Source organism: Xenopus laevis, chromosome 1L (genome assembly GCF_017654675.1).
Source record: "Xenopus laevis strain J_2021 chromosome 1L, Xenopus_laevis_v10.1, whole genome shotgun sequence".
NCBI lineage: Eukaryota > Metazoa > Chordata > Amphibia > Anura > Pipidae > Xenopus > Xenopus laevis.
The window spans coordinates 200613415-200634968 of NC_054371.1; the positions used below are offsets into that span (position 1 = coordinate 200613415).

The 21554-nt window shown below is 39.5% G+C and overlaps 1 protein-coding gene across 5 annotated transcripts in view; it reads right to left on the minus strand.

Moving 5' to 3' along the window:
- Positions 1 to 21554, minus strand: part of cert1.L (ceramide transporter 1 homeolog) — an 89594-nt gene that overhangs the window by 12785 nt on the left and 55255 nt on the right. For 4 of the 5 annotated variants that reach the window (XM_041579549.1, XM_041579544.1, XM_018244373.2 and 1 more), the window contains 5 exon segments: positions 9690 to 9797; positions 7585 to 7723; positions 5739 to 5819; positions 2920 to 3077; positions 1534 to 1626 (listed from right to left, as the gene is read on the minus strand). In XM_041579549.1, coding sequence (XP_041435483.1) covers positions 1534 to 1626; positions 2920 to 3077; positions 5739 to 5819; positions 7585 to 7723; positions 9690 to 9797 — 579 coding nt within the window. 5 annotated transcript variants of the gene reach the window in all.

Here is a 21554-nt window from a genome sequence, read left to right on the forward strand (position 1 = left end):
ATGACTATTTGAACCTCTCCCACAGGCCGAGACCAAAGCCGTGCCTGAAACCACAGTAAAGTGGTCCTTAAAGCAGACACCTAAATAGGCACATATTTACTGGATAGGAAATCCTAAGAAACCAGAAATACTTTACAAAAGTCACCGCTTCACAGACTGGGTATGTTCTGCAGTAAATGAGACAAATAACGTTTGCATTTTCTCTTTCCAACTGATTCTTTACCAACCTTTCTGTCCCGCATTGGGGGAAGCCTTTCTTGCTTGGCTAATCGCTTGCTAGAATGGGCCTTTAACCATGGAAGGAAACTCATTGATTCTGAACTTCTGCCGCCTCAATAGTCAAGCGTTTAGAATTTTCTTCCCAGAATCAAACACACTAGGAGTCCGATAAGTAGTAGAATAGTCACCCCGGACACATTTGCTTTTTCAGAAAAGCAATAGCCATGCGACATTGCCAGGGAAAACAGGAATACAGCTCCTGGGTCAAATATGTTAATTTCTATAACAAACCTCTGCCCCTTCCATGAACTGCTACACACAAACAGGATTCCAAGTACTCATGTCCCAGGCACCTGAGTTTATAATGCACTGCCCTGACAACCAGCACTGCACAAAGAACAACATCAAACAAGTAAAAAAAAAACCAACGTAATGACCAAAACTGCACTGTGTGGCCACAGGACCCTGGTTTAACTAATAACGTGACTTAGAGGGATTTGGTCTTGTTTGGCTTTAACTATTCAAAAAAGTTTTCGAAGCCTGTAAAAATAAAAAAATTCCTATATGTATGTTCATTATAGCAGCGCAAGAGTAAATCAGAGAGCGGTGTCACTACAAAATTAATATGAAGCAATGAGACGGCAGAAAACAAATGTGTTTATAGGTAAGTCATGATGAAATATGCATTTGTAGGCCAAATTGGTAGTTATGTTTAACCATTACAAGTCTGTAAAGCAGGGATGCATCGAATCCACTATTTGGGATTTGGTTGAATCCCCGAATCCTTCACGAAAGATACGGCTGAACCGAATCGTAATTTACATATGCAAATTAGGGACAGGAAGGGAAAAGGCGGGGCAAATATTTTTTAATTACTTGTTTTGTCACAAAAAATTAAGTGATTTGACGTCCTGACCCTAATTTGCATTTCTAAATTAGGATTCGGATCAGACAGGCACAAGGATTCGGACGAATCATGCTGATAAAGGCCGAATCGCAAACCTCATCCTGGATTCGGTGCATCTCTACTGTAAAGTAGCAATAAAATGCATGTACGGAATATAATAACAATATATACCATCTACAGATTCTGAACAACAACCCAAAAGATAGCAAGTTTTTGGAAGGGAAGTGACAGGATTTGGATTTGTTGGATCTGGGGTGCAGGCCCGGACTGGCAATCTGTAGGTTCTGGCAAATGCCAGAGGGGCTGCTATGAGGTGCCATAGAAAGTCAGTATTTAGTGGGCTGGTGGGGGCTGTTTGGGCACCAGTGTTACATAAAAAAACAAAAATAAACGGTCTAATCCCAAACCTCATAATCTGGTCCACCGAAATGGGATTTCTTTTTGAGCTCAGTCATTGCATTCTTATAGGCTTCCTCTACTCGCCTCCTCTTCTCAATTTCCTAAAAGGAATAATGTCATAGGCTGGTGGTAAGGAACATTGGATGGCAGCATTACATATATTCAGAGCTACATATTCTTCACAGAAAAGAGAATGTCCAAACACTTGCGTATAAAAACTGTTTGTCTAAATGTCCAGAAAAAAAAATGTGTCAAATTAAATCAAACCGAATATATTCCTAAATGTATACCTATTCCTAGGTCTGGGGCTGGACCACACAGAAATTTTTGCCCTGCATTTGGCTACATTTTTGGCCACAAGGTGAACCCTGTAGTTAAGCCGACTTGTATTTCTCACATGACCTTCCTTTGAGACAATGAAATCCAGCAGGGGATCATTGATTTTTTTTTTCCCCTTTTAAGTTAAGAATAGTAATACAGGGTCATAACATGCCTGCAGGTTTATTGGCTCCTGCCAAAACTGTACAGGAAACCCATTATCCAGAAAGCTCAACTTACAGGAAGGCTCTCCCACAGATTCTATTTTATCATAATAATTAAAATTTTTAAAAATGGTTTCCTTTTTCTCTGTTATAATAAAACAGTAACTTGTACTTGATCCAATGAAAATATAATTAATCCTTATTAGATGCAACACAAGGCTACTGGGTTTATTTAATGTTTACATTATTAATCACTAATCAGTGGACTAAAGATATAAAGATCCACAATACAGAAATATCCCTTATCAGGAAAACTCCAGGCCCTGAGCATTCTGGATTACAGGTCTTATACCTGTATTGTGTGCATTGGAAGGGGCCTTAAGGTGGCCATGCACAGGTAGATCAGCTCACTTGGCGATGTCGCCAAACGAGCGGATCTCTCCCCGATATGCCCACATTGAGGTGGGCAATATCAAGCTGATTCGATCGTGGGCCCTAGGACCCAACAATCAGATCAGAATGCTGCCAATACGGGCGGTTGGATCTCGGGAACACATCAACGAACAGATGTGGCCGCGATCAGACTGGATTTTCGGCCAGATATCAATCATGGACGCCCGTCGGATGGCCCACACACAAGGCCAATAAGCTGCCGACTCGATCTGTGGGCAGCTTTTATCGGACCGTGTATGGGGGCCTTTAGTTTGTAAGCACCAATAGGTTAGGAGCCAGTGATCAGTTTCTGAGAAAGCATGAAGGGGTTATGTATAGGAAAATAATATTGAAAACTAGAGATAAGCTTCACCATGCTCTGTCACACATGCATTAGGAAACACATGAAACATTTTCTTTTGCTAGTAATCAAAATAAAAGTGAGCCAAACAGAATTACAGGACAATACCAACAACTCACCTTATCAAGCCGTTTCTGCCAGCTGTCCTCTCGCTTCACCATGAGTTCAATGCAATGTGACAGGGTAGCCAATATCCCTGCAGTGGTAGCTTTAAATGTAATGGCTTCTCCTTTAAAGTCGATGCCATCAATGCACTTTGGAGTCACATGCTGGAATACTAAAATACAAGATACAGAAATATCATGACCTATCAGTGCTAAGATACATTGTAACTGAGCACCAATAAGTGAAATGAGTGAGTGTGGAGACTGATAATACTTTGTTATACAACAAATCCCATTTTTTTTACCAAAATGATATTCTTTTGCATACAGAACAGGCCTGAGAGAAAGCAGGTAGTAACTCAGACTGTCACCTTTTGGTGCAATTGCCTGCTTCTGTACTGTGGCTCCGGCAAGTGGAGCAGATCACTCTTTATTGCATGGACAAAAAGACAATAGGGTAACTTCTATTCTACAAAATCCTGAATATTGTATGTATGTATGTATGTATGTATGTATGTATGTATGTATGTATGTATGTATGTATGTATGTATGTATGTATGTGTGTATACAGTGGTGTGAAAAACTATTTGCCCCCTTCCTGATTTCTTATTCTTTTGCATGTTTGTCACACTTAAATGTTTCTGCTCATCAAAAACCGTTAACTATTAGTCAAAGATAACATAATTGAACACAAAATGCAGTTTTAAAATGAAGGTTTACGTTATTAAGGGAGAAAAAAACTCCAAATCTACATGGGCCTGTGTGAAAAAGTGATTGCCCCCCTTGAGTTCAATTTCAAAGGTTATAAAGCCATTTCTAAAGCTTTGGGACTCCAGCGAACCACAGTGAGAGCCATTATCCACAAATAGCAAAAACATGGAACAGTGGTGAACCTTCCCAGGAGTGGCCGGCCGACCAAAATTACCCCAAGAGCGCAGAGACAACTCATCCGCGAGGCCACAAAAGACCCCAGGACAACATCTAAAGAACTGCAGGCCTCACTTGCCTCAATTAAGGTCAGTGTTCACGACTCCACCATAAGAAAGAGACTGGGCAAAAACGGCCTGCATGGCAGATTTCCAAGGCGCAAACCACTTTTAAGCAAAAAGAACATTAAGGCTAGTCTCAATTTTGCTAAAAAACATCTCAATGATTGCCAAGACTTTTGGGAAAATACCTTGTGGACCGACGAGACAAAAGTTGAACTTTTTGGAAGGTGCGCGTCCCGTTACATCTCGCGTAAAAGTAACACAGCATTTCAGAAAAAGAACATCATACCAACAGTAAAATATGGTGGTGGTAGTGTGATGGTCTGGGGTTGTTTTGCTGCTTCAGGACCTGGAAGACTTGCTGTGATAGATGGAACCATGAATTCTACTGTCTACCAAAAAATCCTGAAGGAGAATGTCCGGCCATCTGTTCATCAACTCAAGCTGAAGCGATCTTGGGTGCTGCAGCAGGACAATGACCCAAAACACACCAGCAAATACACCTCTGAATGGCTAAAGAAAAACAAAATGAAGACTTTGGAGTGGCCTAGTCAAAGTCCTGACCTGAATCCAATGGAGATGTTGTGGCATGACCTTAAAAAGGCGGTTCATGCTAGAAAACCCTCAAATAAAGCTGAATTACAACAATTCTGCAAAGATGAGTGGGCCAAAATTCCTCCAGAGCGCTGTAAAAGACTCGTTGCAAGTTATCGCAAACGCTTGATTGCAGTTATTGCTGCTAAGGGTGGCCCAACCAGTTATTAGGTTCAGGGGGCAATTACTTTTTCACACAGGTTTGGATTTCTTTTCTCCCTAAATAATAAAAACCCTCATTTAAAAACTGCATTTTGTGTTTACTTGTGTTATCTTTGACTAATAGTTAAATGTGTTTGATGATCAGAAACATTTTGTGTGACAAACATGCAAAAGAATAAGAAATCAGGAAGGGGGCAAATAGTTTTTCCCACCACTGTATATGTATGTATGTATGTATGTATGTATGTATGTATGTATGTATTGTCCCAGGGTGGAGTAAGAGATCCCTGGAAAAATACAGAGCTGAAATGGAAAGTTCCCTGGCTTGTGCAACTTTTAATAGAAGCGAACTGGTCATGGGTGAATACTAAGCCATTTTCTTCACTGGGAGGTGCCTAAAAATTAGAACCCAGTTCTGAATTTGATTTTTATTGTTTTTTAAATATTCAAGACCACATTCAAAGTAAATTAGCCATACTTGGATTGCACAGTCTTATCTTTTAGTGCTGTTTGGTTGAGATACTAGTGCAATGGCACAAAAGGTCATTTAACAACAGCAAAAATTCAGCAATTCGTTTTAAACAGTATATTACAAGTTAAAAAAAATCTACACAATTTACACAATTTAATCTACCAGTGAAGTAACCCATAGAAGCCCTGATAGGATTTAATTTTCAGATTCTTCTAGAGCTGGACATACACATACCAATAAATCATACAAATCAAAATATATGATTATTGGTGCAGGTATGGTGGCCTGTCAATCCCATCAGATATCTATGAACTATGGACACATAGCCCCATTGCCCAAAACTTATTATATTGCCCTAAAAGCTTACAACCTGAGTAACTGAGAAAGGGAAGTTAAACAAAGAATGGGAAGCAAAAACAGTGAACTGGATGTTATGTAATAAAAAGCTGCACAGCGCATTCTCACTGGGTAAAAATACATAGTGATTCTATTCCAGGAAAAAAAAGTAAAACCTACAAAATTCACAGACATTCACTAAAAAAAAGCACATTAGACATGACAAGTATTGAAGCATCTTGTACAGTCAATAGGTTACCATGATGAAGAAAGGACTTACGCTTTTCTTTATTCCCATTATTACTATGAATGTAATCTTCATTGGGATGGTTATGCAGAAAATCATCTTCGTCGTCTTCAACTACCGAACAAAAAAACTCAGTTAAAGAATGTATTATACCCTGGTTCATAGGCTAAGCAATAGAAAGGATCCTGCCCTTTCGTACAGACACGGTCTCAAGCCCACAGAATGACATGGAAGCAAATAAATGGCACTCGACTCAGAATTCAGTGTATAGAAAACAATAGCACAGAAGCGCCCAGCACACAGACATGCTATTCTGCTATAGATATAAACTGGACTCTACCAACAGAGCTGCTCACAAAGCCAGGCCTTGTAATTCATGCTAGCACTACCAGGAACTACTTGAATAGCACAATTCTCATACAGTTACCAGCCAATACCAGGTCGCTTTAGTGCAGGTAATTTTGGCACAAAGAGGGTCCAATGATTTTCAGATCAGAAATGAACCCAGGAGGACCCCAGAACCACAAAAAACAAATGGTCATCCTAATCAATCATGGTGTCCTGTGGGGGGCCCATACACAGAGAAGCTCTTGTATCTACCGCACAACTGAATATTGACAGCAATTTTCACCATGTTATCAGTTATTCTGGTGGCTTGACTGGACAATCATGTATTGAGATGAAAGATCAGCACTTAAATCAGGGGTGTCCAACCTGCGGCCCAAGGGCTGCATGCGGACCAGGATGGATATGAATATGGCCCAGCTTGAACGTCCGCCAATAAAGGAAACACCATGTTGCAATGTCAGGCACAGAGAGCGTATGTACTTGGTCGCTAATTGTGTGCATATGTGGTTTCAATTTTACATGGGGTGTGCGGTGTGTGGCTTCCTAGAGCAGGAAAAGCAGTTAACAGTTAATTCTTCAGCGGCATCACCCACTATGCTAGGGATATATGCAGCACCTACATTTGTGAGCAACTTTTTTCAAGAATGAACACACTAAGGGGCCCATTTACTAAGGGTCGAAGTGAATTTTCGAATTCAAAAACTTCGAATTTCAAAGTAATTTTTGGGTACTTCGACCATCGAATAGGCCAGAATTCAATTTGAACTGAAAAAACTTCGACTTCGAAAATAGAAGTACTGTCTGTTTAAAGAACTTCGACACTTCACCACCTTAAACCTGCCGAATTGCTGTTTAGCTTATGGGGGACCTCCTATAACCTTTCTGAGTGTTTGGCTAAGTTTTGAGTAGTTGAAGTATTTTTTTGTAAAATCGTTCGAATCGAACGATTTAATCGATCAATCGTTTTTTACTTCGATCGAAAACGGGCGCTTTCGATCGAAAAAATACTTTGACTATCGGAGTATCAAATTCGATGGTTGAATTTCGAAGTTTTTTAACTTCGAAATTCGACCCTTAGTAAATGTGACCCTAAGAGTAAAATTAGAACCAAATTATCTCATGAGCACCTTGAGAATTCACGGAGAATTGAAACTACTTCCATTCAACCAGATATTGATACATTCGTTTCTCAAACAAAATGTCAAAAATCCAACTAGTTTTATGATACCCTCTTTTCTTTTACAATAAAATAAATCAAAAGTTAGCGTTAGTGTTTGTGTGTATTTCGAGTGTGGCCCCAGAACATTTTTCTTCTTCCAATGTGGCCCAGGGAAGCCAAAAGGTTGGACACCCCTGACTTAAATCATCTACACAGCAAAGTAGTGGATCACAAGAGTCGTGTTGTTAAAGCAAATGTACCAGCAAGATGGAATCATTGAGCTCTCAGAAATCAATTAACGGTGCTTTTAGCTTTCTAAACAAGGGCATTCCAAATCATGGGGGTTATTGATTTCCCAGCAACATACAGTACCTTTATCCCTTTCAAGCTCATCTTTGGAGACTGCACCTGCACACGCATCGAAATATTTCTGCAGCGTGTCAACCTGTCTGCATAGGATGTCTCGGAAAGTCTCCATTTCTGCAAGTTTCTCTCGCAGACTGTGTCCTTTCTACATGAAATAAGAACACATGCAGTCAGTATGTAGATTACATCAGCCCCAACGGTCGCCGTTTTGAAATGTTAGTTTGCGGACATTGGGGCTAAATTGAACCAGTATAGTAACACATGGCAACCAATCAGATTTTTGTTTCCAACTTGTAAGTTCAAAAATCGATCGTTTTATGCCAGTATACTATTCATGATGAAGGTACAGTTGTCCTTTAATAGACATCACACGGGCACACAGATGTTTAACACTACCTAGTTAGGGTTGCCACCTGGCCAGTATTTTACTGGCCTGGCCGGTAAAAATTATGGTTGATCCCAATGTTATTAATAGGGAAAAAAGATAAATATATAGGCAGGCCGGTATTTTTTCCCAGAAAAGGTGGCAACCCTATATCTAGTAGATGCCGATCTAAACATGCCATATTGCTACTGCCCTGAGCATGTAAAGTTGCAGATGATTTATAAACACATCCGTATGAAAGCATTTCCTTTCAGAATGCTCTGTATCTCTCTATGTGATGCACACTGCACCTGCCATCAAGGTGAAAAACAATTTCTAATTTCAAATATTACGGTTCGTTTTTATTAGCTATATGTCTATTCATAATCCCGTCCCATTAAAACCACTGGCTAGTTGCTAGGGTAACATTTCAAAATGGAAAGATGCTAAATAAAATGCTAAACTATTTAAAATTAAAATAAAGACCAACTGCAAGATCACACTGAAAGGTAAAATGGTGCCTTTTTAAAGGAATTGTTCAGTGTAAAAATAAAAACTGGGTAAACAGAAGTGATATGCGGGTCGACCAGAAACTCGCAGGACAAGCAGGTTTAACCATGGGTCGGGGGGGGGGGGGGTTGGGTCTGGCTATTGCAGAGAATCTTCAGGTCGCAAGCTCACACTGATGGCTTCGGGGCTGTCAATTTATAGACTTGCGCCTGTCCTGCCCCTTTCGTGACATCACTGCTGGACCGTTTGCTTTTGAATCTGAGCTGAATGCTGAAGATCAATTGCAAATTCACTGAACATTTATGTCCCATGTGGCCCCCCTTATAGTCGCTGACTAACTCAGAGTTAGAGAGCTGAAAAGGGGGAAGTAGTGTTTTGTTCAATATCAGTCACTCCAGCCTTTATACATTACATTTTTGGCTAACTATATTAGAAACATTTTTATTTTGCACAGCCTATCTATTTACCCAGTTTTTATTTTTACATTGAACTATTCAGCAACACAAATCCATATGCAACTTAATAGCAACAAAAAAAATTTGCCTTCCTCTAGCGAGTTTTTTTCAACTTTCGAATGGGGTTCACTGACCCACATCTAAAAACAAATGCTCTGCACAGCTACAAATTTATTGTTATTGCTGCTTTTTATAACATCTCTCTATTGAGGCCCTCTCCTATTCATATTCTGGTCTCTTATTCGAATCAATTCATGGTTGCTAGGGTAATATGAACCCTAGCAACAATATTGCTAAAACGGCAAACTAGAGAGCTGCTGAATAAAAAGCGAACATAAACCACAAATAATAAAAAATGAAAACAAATTGTGTCAGAATATCACCCTCTACAACATATTAAAGGTAATTTAGGGTGGACAACCCCTTTACATGTTCTCAGTACATATTGTCTCTATGAAGGTGCGTGTGAATGTTTAAATCAACACTAGTTGTTATACACAATGTGATAAAAATGTATTTCTTTAAACTACGGTGTAAAGAAAAGACATAGGACATCCAGTGGATGCAAATTGGTACTAATTCACGAGTGGCAGCTGCTATGATGCTGCATATGGAACACACATCAGAATCTAAGGGCCATAAACCTTTGACTTGGCTACTGCACCTAAAAGAATGTAGCATTTTTAGTCTGTAAAATGCACAAATACATCTAAAACATGCTTGCAATCCTTATACAACACCCACAAACGGTTGTACGGTTGTACACAACATGCATTACTGACCTTAAATGATGACGTGGATGTGGCAGAGTAGCTACTTGCACCAGACACAAGGGACACCATTGAGCCATGCCGCCGTAAACTGGATTCAGATCCATAGCCAGATTCAGACTGTACAAAAGAAAGAAAACAGATCAGTGAAGTAAATGCACTCTTCCCAATAGCACAAATCATTCAATTGAATCATATTTATACCCTAAGTTTACATCGCTCCTTCTCTTTCACTCACAAGGTTCAATTTCCAGTGTCTAAAGCCAAGGACTGGGAGTTTATTGTGGCTGCACAATGCAGCCTATGGCTGTTGTTGTCTCAGCACTGATTACTTTCATTGACAGTTTACTAACCGAAAACCCTTTATGCAGAGAGCTCTGAATTATTGAAGGGTCGAATATTCAATTTTATCCAAATAATCCAAATCTTTAAAAATGATTTCCTTTTTCTCTGTAATAATAAAACAGTACCTTGTACTTGATCCAAACTAAGATATAATTAATCCTTACTGGAGGCAAAACCAGCCTATTGGGTTAATTTAATGTTTACAGGTATGAAGATCGAAATTACAGAAAGATCCCTTATCTGGAAAACCCCAGGTCCCAAGCATTCTGTATAGAAGGTCATATACCTGTATATAATACTCAATATGTTGTCTCTTTGTTAGATTACTAGTCATTATTCTGTGGACAGTATGGTGCAAATCTAGAAACAGATATCTTACAATCATCATCATTTATTTATATAGCGCCGACAAGATACGCAGTGCTTTACCTCAGTTATAACAACAGGGAATACATGGTGGATAACAAGCAAGGGTTACAGAGTACAATAGAATTAGAGGGCCCTACAAATTAGAGTTTACAAACTAAAGGTTAGGGTACAATTGAGACATTAGGATTTTAGAAACAATTTTGTGATTTATGATACAGCAATGATTGATTAATTAAGGTACATTGAATAAGCTTCTTTAAACAGGTGGGTCTTGAAAGTTTGGAAAGAAGGAAAAAGTCTGACAGCTCGAGGCAGAGAGTTCCTGAGAAAAGCAGAAGCCCGAGAGAAGTCTTGTAGACGAGAATGGGCAGAAGTGATGAAAGGAGAAGTGAGGCGAAGGTCAGAAGCAGAGCAAAGGTTTCTTGAAGGAGAGTATGTGGAGATCAGTGATGAAATATACGGAGGGGCTTCATTATTAAGGGCCTTGAATGTGAGTGTTAGTAATTTGAATTTGATTCTAGAGGAGTCAGTGAAGGGAGCATATGTATGTCCCAGTGAAGGGACATACATATGGGAGCAGATGATGTTGAGCGGTGAGATAGATGAATGAGTCTAGCGGCTGTGAACATTACTATCAAATCAAATACTATCAAATGTGTTACTATGTAACCTTCACTGCAAGCGGTGATCCTCTCTTAAAAGACATTATAGGCTCAAACAGGGACACTGCATTGACCTCAGGAAGCTTAGTGCTAGGCAATCTGGCATAAATAGGATCAAAAGCCTTAATGCTTATGTATCTTGTCTTGTTAAGCGCCTTTAGGCTGGTGCTATAATGGCAACTAATTATTCACACAATAACCCAATATACATAATGCAGCGGGGCAAGAACTAGGCGTAGACAGGCACCTAGGGTGCAGTGAGGATGGGGGTACAGTACCGTCTTCTTGGTGTGTGGATGGGACAGATTTGTAAGTGGTATTGCCGTACGACGAGCCAGCTCTGCAATAGAGACACACTTTTCTCTTCTATGGGCAGTTGCAGTGAACACAACATATTTGGGGCTCCCATTTCGAAGGACTTGCTGGACTGGACCACTTAGCTGTATGGGGCCTCAAGATTTCTGATGGTGGCCCTGTGTGATGGTAACTTACACAAACGTCCACTTTACATTGTAAGTCCTACATGGAGCACATTCTGCAATTATAAATGTATATAAGACTGCCTATGTCCAGCATTTCTCTAAGTAGGAATAAATAAAAAGAAAACACCCACATAAATATTATATATATATATATAATCCATGGAAAAGCCGATATACCTGGGGACAGGTCACACTGGATGTTCTATTCTCCCAGAAAACGCCAATGAGAAAGACAAGTGCATTTTGTTACTGTACCTAACCGGACATGATTACACTTTTGTGAGAGCAGAGCCCTGAGCAGAAGACAATTCCAGCATCACCCTGAAAGCAGTGGCTGAGGTCACTTCTATAATAAGAAGCTGAAGTAATCATGGGCCGCAAGAAGGAGAGCTGTATGGCAACCTTCCAACTGGGCCATAAGCCACACGCAGATGAACAGTGACTGTCAGCTGGGGAAACTACAGCAGGGATCATGGAAGGAAAGTATTACAGCACGGCTATGTTCACGCCGGCACCCTTCCAGACACTGGCTACCTACAACTTTGAAAGCTGTTGACATGATGTGGAGAGTTCTAGCTGAACAACATCTGCAACAATGCCATTTGCCTGCTAATTATTTACATGACATACATTCTCTAGCTGTAAATTAACAACTTCCAGCATCCACGCAGGCTGACAGCTATGGCTAAAAAAACAGATGCAACAAAAATAAAATCATGAAAATAATGCATATTTTAGGGATTTCTTTCTTTCAAGAAAACAGTGTCATTAATTGTTTGGTTGCTATTCAATAAAGGCTTTGTATGTATGTAAGTATGTATGTATGTATGTATGTATGTATGTATGTATGTATGTATGTATGTATGTATGTATGTATGTATGTATGTATGTATAAGTTTATTTATAGAGAGGAAGTTCTGAGGCAATGATCCCCAACAGGAAGAAACAATCCCAGTGTGCTCATGGCTGCATTCAATTGTTTTCTGACTGAACGGTCATTACTATATCTGTGAATACGCCCCCAGCAAAAAGTGAAAGATTTGTCAAAAACAGAACAGCAGGCTGACCAATACCATGACATCGTAACTTAAAAACGCACAGGCTTGCCCTGCCAACAGGTTCAGTGTGACGATCAATTGGATAAGAGCAATAAGGTACCCACATAATGAGTTATACTGCAATTTTCAATTACCTGCTCATTTGGCAGAACCCATCTACACCAAGGCATCAGAACGCTAGGCCATTCACATGGCAAGACTGACCTCCAGCCAATCAGAAAACTGGAACAATGCCATCCCTTGGCAAGACCAACCTCCATCCAATGAGAACACAAGGCTATTTGCCTGACTAGAATAAGCTCCAGCCAATAGAATAAGATTATAATAAAATAATATTACGGTAAATAAATTCCAGTCAAGCAGAGTATTAGAACATTCACCTAAGTTGTATTTAGGTCCAGTGATGCCCTAAGCACCAGACCTCAGCCTGCCCCCTTTTTGGGAAAGTGGTGCAGACCTACATCCACTAAAGAGTGACTGAATGTATACTGAACTGAATCCAAACCCTAATGTAAAAAAAAATCATATTAATGCAAAACAACAACCTTCCAGTTTCCCAGTGCTCTCAAGCCAAGATGTAAGGTTTGGATTGCGTTTGGCTAGACACATATTTGGCCAGATCTGAAACCTAAAAAGAGGTGCTGGCGTTTGGCATATTCCTGGCAGTAACAATTACAATCTACGGCAAAACCGAATCAATGAGAAATGCCACTAAGAATTTTTTTTCGCAATGGAAGCAATTCTGAGAATGGGTAAAACTGTTAACGGATTTTTTTAACAGCAAAGGAAAGGTCACTTATAATAGTAAATTGACTAAATCCATGAAGCAAATCCAAACCTTCAATTTCATGTGACTAAAGTTCTGGACAACTCGATTTGCCATTCACAAATGATGACATTTAATTTTTTTTCCCACATTTTAATATGCCAATTAGGGTTCTTTTGCAGAGAATTTGGTATTTGGATGAATCCAAAAATGACTGATTTGGTCCCTCCCTAAATTTGTTCTCCTGAGGGAAAATACAGGAAAAAAAGATACGTAATGTAAGTAAATTTGCCTCTTACTTGACCATTGGGAATGGATATGGAATTACTCCATGTTGTGGCCCATTACTCCACTGCTGTGAGATGCATTACAATAACTGACGTAACAGCAAACATATGATCAGCCTTGTAGCTTTATAGGAATTAGTGCTGACACGATCGATCTGCAACACAACACCCAATGATCCCACAGTCTTACGCCCTGTTCGCTATTGCATTCCAATGTTTATTTACAATACTTACCCTGTAGTACTAACCACAACACATTTCCCCACATGGGTGCTTATGTAGAACCATATACTGCTTTAATCCAATGGGTGTTTTAATGGAAAGCACAACAAGAAATATACATATATTGTGCATTCACATTCATTATGATGGAGGTTTCATGTTGTGCAATCTAGATGATATAAAGCCTTATGTCTTGCACATGCCACAATGGAGCGCCCTGCCGAGCCACAGAACCTTCATTCCACCAACACAAGGAAAGAATGACGTACAATGAGCTCTTTCTTTCACGTGACTTGGATCTACCCCGGACACTAATGCAACCACAAGAGCACACAACATGCTGAACATATCGGAAACAAACAACTGGCCGCTCCCTTTAATCTGCAAAAACCTCATTCTGGAAACAGAAAAGGATGATTAACTGGTCCAAATCTCAGAGAAAGGCAGGACATAATGAACAAACACTGCAAAGTACTGAAACACATATTATTAACATTATTATTATGTATTTATAGAGCATATGGCACAACCCAGTGCTGCTATCCTTGCCCGTCATCATTACCAATTCACTTTATCAATACACCCATGCCATGGCACTACAGCACACCTTGTCCTCTGTAACCACAGCTTTAATTAACTCCTCATATGCCAGAATAGAACCACATAGTTTAGATGCCTGGTGCTTATATTCATGGAGCAGCCTTAGACCTGCTGCATTGCGTCACCTTCTCCAGCACTTTGGTGATCCATGCCTGATCCATCTGCTTTCCCCTTCCTGCAGGACGGTCAGAGCAATGAGAGAGACGGAAAGATGCACATGAGTCCCACCCAGTTCTCTCAGCTCCTCGCCGGCAGTCTTGAAAGGGATGAATCTGAGGACACGGGTGAAACAGGCACCATTCGCTCAATCTGTCAGCTTGAAATGGGTCAATAATGTTCAGGCAGAGGCTCATGGGAAACTCCTCTCTGCTATATTATTCACGACTTTTCTCCACAAACCACTGGAATAGATTCTGTATGACACTTCTACTTACTGGCCATGCTTATTTCTCTGTGCTGCTTAAAACTGCTTTATTATATTAATGTGTGTATGGGGGGGGATTGTAGAAATATATAATTTAATAAACAGAAATGCACACGTTATTAATAATTCTTAAAAATTGAGAAACTCTCCAAAAAATTAGTTTTAGCATAAACAATGGTATTCGGAGAATTGCAAATCTTCCAGAAAAGACACAACCAAGCAGGCTAAACTCCTGGGATCTCTGGTTACAGTCAGTTTTATATATATATATATATATATATATATATATATATATATATATATATATATATATATAGATATATATATAGATATATATATAGATATATATATAATATATATATAGATATATATATATAGATATATAGATATATATATATAGATATATATATATAGATATATATATATAGATATATATATATATAGATATATATATATATATAGATATATATATATATATAGATATATATATATATAGATATATATATATATAGATATATATATATATAGATATATATATATACACACACACACACACATATATACTGTAGTGACATTTCAAGGTTAGCATCTGTTTGATCGACACACCTAAATACATAATATGTCAGAAAATATTCTGTATTAGAAAGGTTTTGATTCTATCTTTTTTTAGATAGGCATGAACGGCATACATTACTTGTTTTTCAATTAAAGTATAACTAAAGAGTAAAATGAATATTCTGGATTTTATATACTGGACACAGTACCAGTCCAGAGGTTCAGCACCCCTATAACCGTAATAATTCATGCCTTCAATATTGTCCACAGTAGTTTGCCACATAGGCTATTGTTCTACCATCTTTCGAGTAGCAGTGGCACTGCACATGCTCAACAAGGTAAATAGTTAGTCAGCGACTTGAAGGGGGCCCATATGGGACATAACTGTTCAGTGAGTTTGCAATTCAAACAGTTATGCCGCATGTGGGCCCCCCTCAAGTCACTGGTTACTGCCTAGTAACCAATCCGTGGAAACCAAGAGAGCTGAAAAGCAGAAAGTAGTGTTCCGACTATTATGTTAGAAATCCAGTCACTCCAGCCTTTATACGTTACATTTTTTGGCTAACTATATTGAATTTTTTATTTTTATTTTGCACAGCCTATCTTAATACCCAGTATTTATTTTTATATTGAACAATTCCTTTAAAGGAATGACAATACTGTATAATGTACTGGTGCATTGTACTGGTCAGGGCCGGATTTACATAATGGGCGCCCCTAGGCCCACTGCCGTACGTTGCCCCTGTCCCCTCCCCTTTATTCATGCAAATTTTCATCATATGGACTGGATCAATGAGGATTGGTGCACTGGAAATTTAAAAAACGATTGCATTTCCAGTGCATCCCCAGTGTTTCTGAACTAATGTGGGTATGGTTGGGCAGAATGCCGCCCCCCGAAAATCCTGCCATCCTAGGCCCAGGCCTAGGTGGTCTTTCCACAAATCTGGTACTGGTACAACTGGTGTGTTTGCTTCAGAAACTCTACTATAGTTTATATAAACAAGCTGCTGCTGCTGTGTAGCCATTCAAGAACAGGCTACACAATAGATAACATAACTTGTGAAGGATTCCATTGTATACTACAGAGTTGATCTGTTACCTGTTTCCTGTGCCTTTTCAGCTTTGAATGGCTGCTACATAGCTACACAGCAGCTTGTTTATATAAAGTATTGTAGAGTTTCTGAAGCAAACACCAGTTTTTACCAGTGCAGTGCGACAGTACATTATATTATCATCACTTTAAAAAATGTTTTGATTTTATTGTTCCTTTAAGAACCATGGTTTTAAAAAGTCTGAAAATGTGATGTTAGGTCCCTATCTCCCCATAAACTTACACTACTGCAGTATTGTGGAGAGGAGTCTGAATGTGCCAATGCAGCCTCTATATTGATATATATATACTGAATTGTTCAGTATAAAAATAAAAACTGGGTAAATATCCTATTTATTTACCCAGTGTTTGTTTTAACACTGAACTGTTCCTCTAAGTGGAATCTAGAAGTGATGGGTGGATCCAGGCAGAAAATGTGTATTTAACCCTGTGGGAAAGCTACGTCAAGTACAGGTATGGGACCAGTTATCCAGAATGCTCAGATATCCAGATAACGGATCTTTCCATAATTTTTATATTCATACCTTAAGTCTGCTAGGAAATCATTTAAACATTAAGTAAACCTAATAGGCTGTTTTTTTTTCTCCCATAAGGATACATTATATCTCAATATAAGTACAGGGTACTGTTTTATTATTACAGAGAAAAAATTTAAAATTTAAAAATTATTTGGATAAATTGGAGTCTATGGGAGATGGCCTTCCTATAATTCGGAGCTTTCTGGATAACAGATTTCCGGATAACAGATCTCATTCCTGTAGCATATGTATCACGCTTAACTCTTCTGCAGAATGAGAGATTAGCACAGGCCTTGTTGTGGGGGTCACAAAATTGCCCACACTTTTAGATGTTTTTGAAGCAAAACAGAAAATGGGAGTTGCAGTTCTACAACACTGATCTTGCACTACACTATTCTGCCTATTCTGGATTTACATCTTCAGTATTCTATCTTGCTCTGCTCACTTCATAATTTATGGAGCAAAAAAGGGGATTGGCTGAGTACTGGTACTGAAAATCTTTAGTGTAAATTCATTGCAAAAACCTCACATTTTGCAAAAGTTCATAACTGTAAACCAGTAGTGTAGCCATGAACAACAACTCCCAGCATCCACTAACAGCCAAATGACAAGCAGTAGGAGGGCTGCAAGCCACCCCTCATTCCACCAAAGAAATGCCTAAAGATGAAGTGGCTTTGCCGCAGTTACACAGCACCCAGCGTTATTCTAAATTCAGGGCATGTTACTCCATTATTCATGCCCAGTCCAGAGAGAGCAGAGCGGGTGCATTACGTAGTTCAGCTGCTGAAGGAAAGCCCAGATCTCTTAAGAGAAACAAGAAGGAGCCGTTTGCCTAAACGGGTCCGGTAAGGGTTCCACGGAGCAATGTGCTGCAACAGATGCGTTTCTTTTGGCAGCTGCACAACATAACACACCCTGAGCCAGCACATGCCGGGAGGCTGCAATCCATCCAGTCACACAGCCAAACACATGGTCACACTGGACCCATCACACGGACTCAAAGAATTATTATTATCGGAGCTAAACACTAAAGCACATTAACACTCACACAGCACCAACCCCCCACATATACCTATTCATATAGACAGAACTACAGCATAACTGTGGTCCCAGAGCAGACACTTGTGGGGGGCCCAGCCTGAAAATCAGGTAGGGTGAGATTTGAAGAGAAGTCCTATTTGACCTTATTGGGGGTAATGTAAACAAAAGGTGCAAACTTTGCTCTAGGTCGATTCACCTATATGAGAATGCAAACAGCTATTTGTTAGCTATAGGCTATCTACAACCTCTGGCCAAAAAGATTCTCATAGAAGCCAAGCCAAGCAGGATTTGGGGGTTAAAATGTATTTTTAATCCTAGATATTTTCAAATGATTGCAGGTACAACAATGTTTTCAGTAACCCTATTTACTGCACTCGTGTTGAGAAGGGCGTATACTGCCCCTTTATCAAGAGCTCGGCACAACATTGGCCTGTATACTGTATATGGGTGGCTTAAAAAGTACCATGTGAAATTATTAAAAACATGAGAGTTGCTATGAGGGGGAAAAAATCAGAGGAGACCAAACCATAGCTTTTAATCTAACGTTCAAAGCAATGTGGGCTACAAGACTACACTGCACATTCCGCATTAAACACCATATCTACTGGTGATGTGCCGGTCAGCAAAAATTCAACCCTAACCCACCCGCTCCCAACCTGAACCCGTCCAGCACCTCCATTTAGGGACCCGCGCCTACTGCTGATCTCTAGTGTCACAACTGGGGGACGGGGAAGGCATGGCCCATAAAATGGTGGCTGCTGGAGTCCAAAACCATCCAAGTAAGGTTGCGGGCAGGGAGAGTGGAAGAAGAACTCAACCTAAACCCGCTTGTGACACACAAAATCTTTGTGGAAGTTGGACCGAACCCGCCTGACCCACGAGTATCAGCAGCTGTACATCACTAATATTTACAGTGAAGTATCATAGCACCATAATGCTGTGGGGCTGCTTTTTGTCAGCATGGACTGGGCATCTTGAAAAAATAAAATAATAAATGGTGTAATATACAGTAAAATAACCTGTTTAAATCTGCAGAAAAATGAAATGGTCATCCAACAAAATAATGATCCCAAACTCGAGGCCAAACTAACATTGGAGTTGTTCATGAAGAAAAAAGTTGTTCTACAAAGTCCAGTTCTCAATCCAAATGAGAAACTGATGCTTTATCTCAAAAGTGAACAAGCATTACCCAACAAACCCAAACAACCTGCAGCAAATCAGCAAAGCTAGTCCATACTAAGGGCTCTTATACACGGGCGGTTTTTCCTGCGCTCCCCTGCGTTACATTTTCTTCCATTCAGCCACAGGGGAGTGCAGGCGTAGATGCACTCAATTTTTGTCAAGGGAGCTGTACTCACACAGACAGCTGTATGCGCCAAATGCAGGTGGGACGCAGCATGTTGCATTTCACCTGCGTTCGGCGCATATATGCGTCTGTGTGAGTACAGCCCCCTTGACAATAGTGGAGTGTGTCTGCTAATGCGATCCCCTGCGGCTGAACGGAAGAAATCGCAACGAAGGGGAGTGCAGGAAAAACCGCCTGTGTGTAAGAGCCCTTACACCAAAAGGACAAAATTTATTTTTTTCTTGATTGCAATAAAATTCTTCCTATCGTTTTGGATATATAGAGTGTTGATTAGTGTGCAATCTCAACATAACATTTTTTTCCTGCAGCAAGCAACTTGACCATGCTGTATGTCAGTATTGCATATTGCTGCTTTCCTTGCCAATTAATACGAGGAAAACAGTGATTCACAGTGACCCAGCATGAAAAATAAGCTATGTTGAAGAATGTACAAATAAAATAAAAAAACTACTTTTTAAAAGAATTTATTATACATCCACTACAGTTTAGTAAATTTTTTTTTAATAGCAATGGTTCCCCATCATATTAAATATATATGCAAAGGATACATTTATGTAATGCTATAGTTCTTAAGATTTTTTTTTTTACTAATCCAATGTTACAAAAAAGACTGGGTATCTGCTCTGTGCAACAGAAATATCAATGGGTAGAGACATACAGTATGTAGGACTGCTTGTATCCTATGCCCTTACATATTGTGAGTTCTTGCACTGGCAGCTTCCAGAAACATTGAAAGAAGGAATGCATGACATAAGCTATTCTATCGTACTTTACTGCCTGTTCATGGGAAAATAAAAGTGATCAATAAATGGACAGGAGATAACATCATGAATGGATAACTCATTGCTAATAAAATAGCAAACGTAATAAAAACTTTTAATTCTGCGACTGTAATGGCTCTCGGGTCAAGGAAGTGGATATCAGTGTTAGGAATCACTTAAAATGCTCTCCAAAATGCATATTTGCTCATGTATTATTAACATTTGCAAGAGACTTTAAATAAAGTAAAGAGTAAAAGCCCAAGTGCAGCACTAGAGGGAGCTAGAAGAGAAGAGAGCATGCTCTTACGCTGAAGGTTATTTTTGGTCAAAGACCAAAAGTAACCCTTCCCCAATACAAACCAAACCGGTTTCATTAATTAGAGAAATTTAATTACAATCATTTGTTCATACAAAACTCGGTTTTAACTTTTTCAGTCACTGAGTTCAGACTGAACATGCATAATGCATACAGACAGCGATGCATGTTTGAGAATGCAGTGATTTATTAACACGAATTGCAAGAGGCTGGCATGGGTATAAGGGAGGAACTCCACAAGTGATTTTGGCGCAATCCAGCGCGCTGCACAAAATCGCAGGCGTCAAGTCGGATGCGACGGAAATAAGGTAAGAGATGGAAATGTCAGATGAAGTCGCAGCATTCATCTGACGCGTAACGACTGTCGGATGCAGACGCAGCATTTGCATCCAACAGTTGTGATGCGTCGGACAAACGCCTGCGTTTTTGCACAGGTCGCTGGAGTTCCTTCCTAAGAGTGATCTTCCAGAGGAAAAAATCTTGTAGCACTTACAGATGAAGTCAAAAACAACACACACACTTCATCAGCCACTTTGCGTAATTTGGATCTTAAAACATTAAACCTACTAGAAAATCATGTAAACATTAAATAAACCAAATAGGCTGGGTTTGCTTCCAATAAGGATTGATTACAACTTAGTTGGGATCAAGTACAAGTTAGTGTTTTATTATTAGAGTGAAAAAGGACTTTTTTTTTAAAAAAAAAAATTGGATTATTTGGATACAATTGGAGTCAATGGGAGACCGTCTTTCCGTAAATAGGAGCTTTCTGGATAACGGATCCTATACCTGTATTATTACACTCCTGTATTATTACACTCCTTTGAGTGCAATGTCTATTTGTAATTAGCAATGCTAATATCATGAGTATATTACAGGAGTGCCCTCTGCTGTTCTGTTCAGGCAGAGACCTGTAAAAATGGTGAAAGAAAGCATGATTCAGTGGGATTCCCCCTTAACTTACTATCCTAGTCATTCCTCAGCAGACTTATAC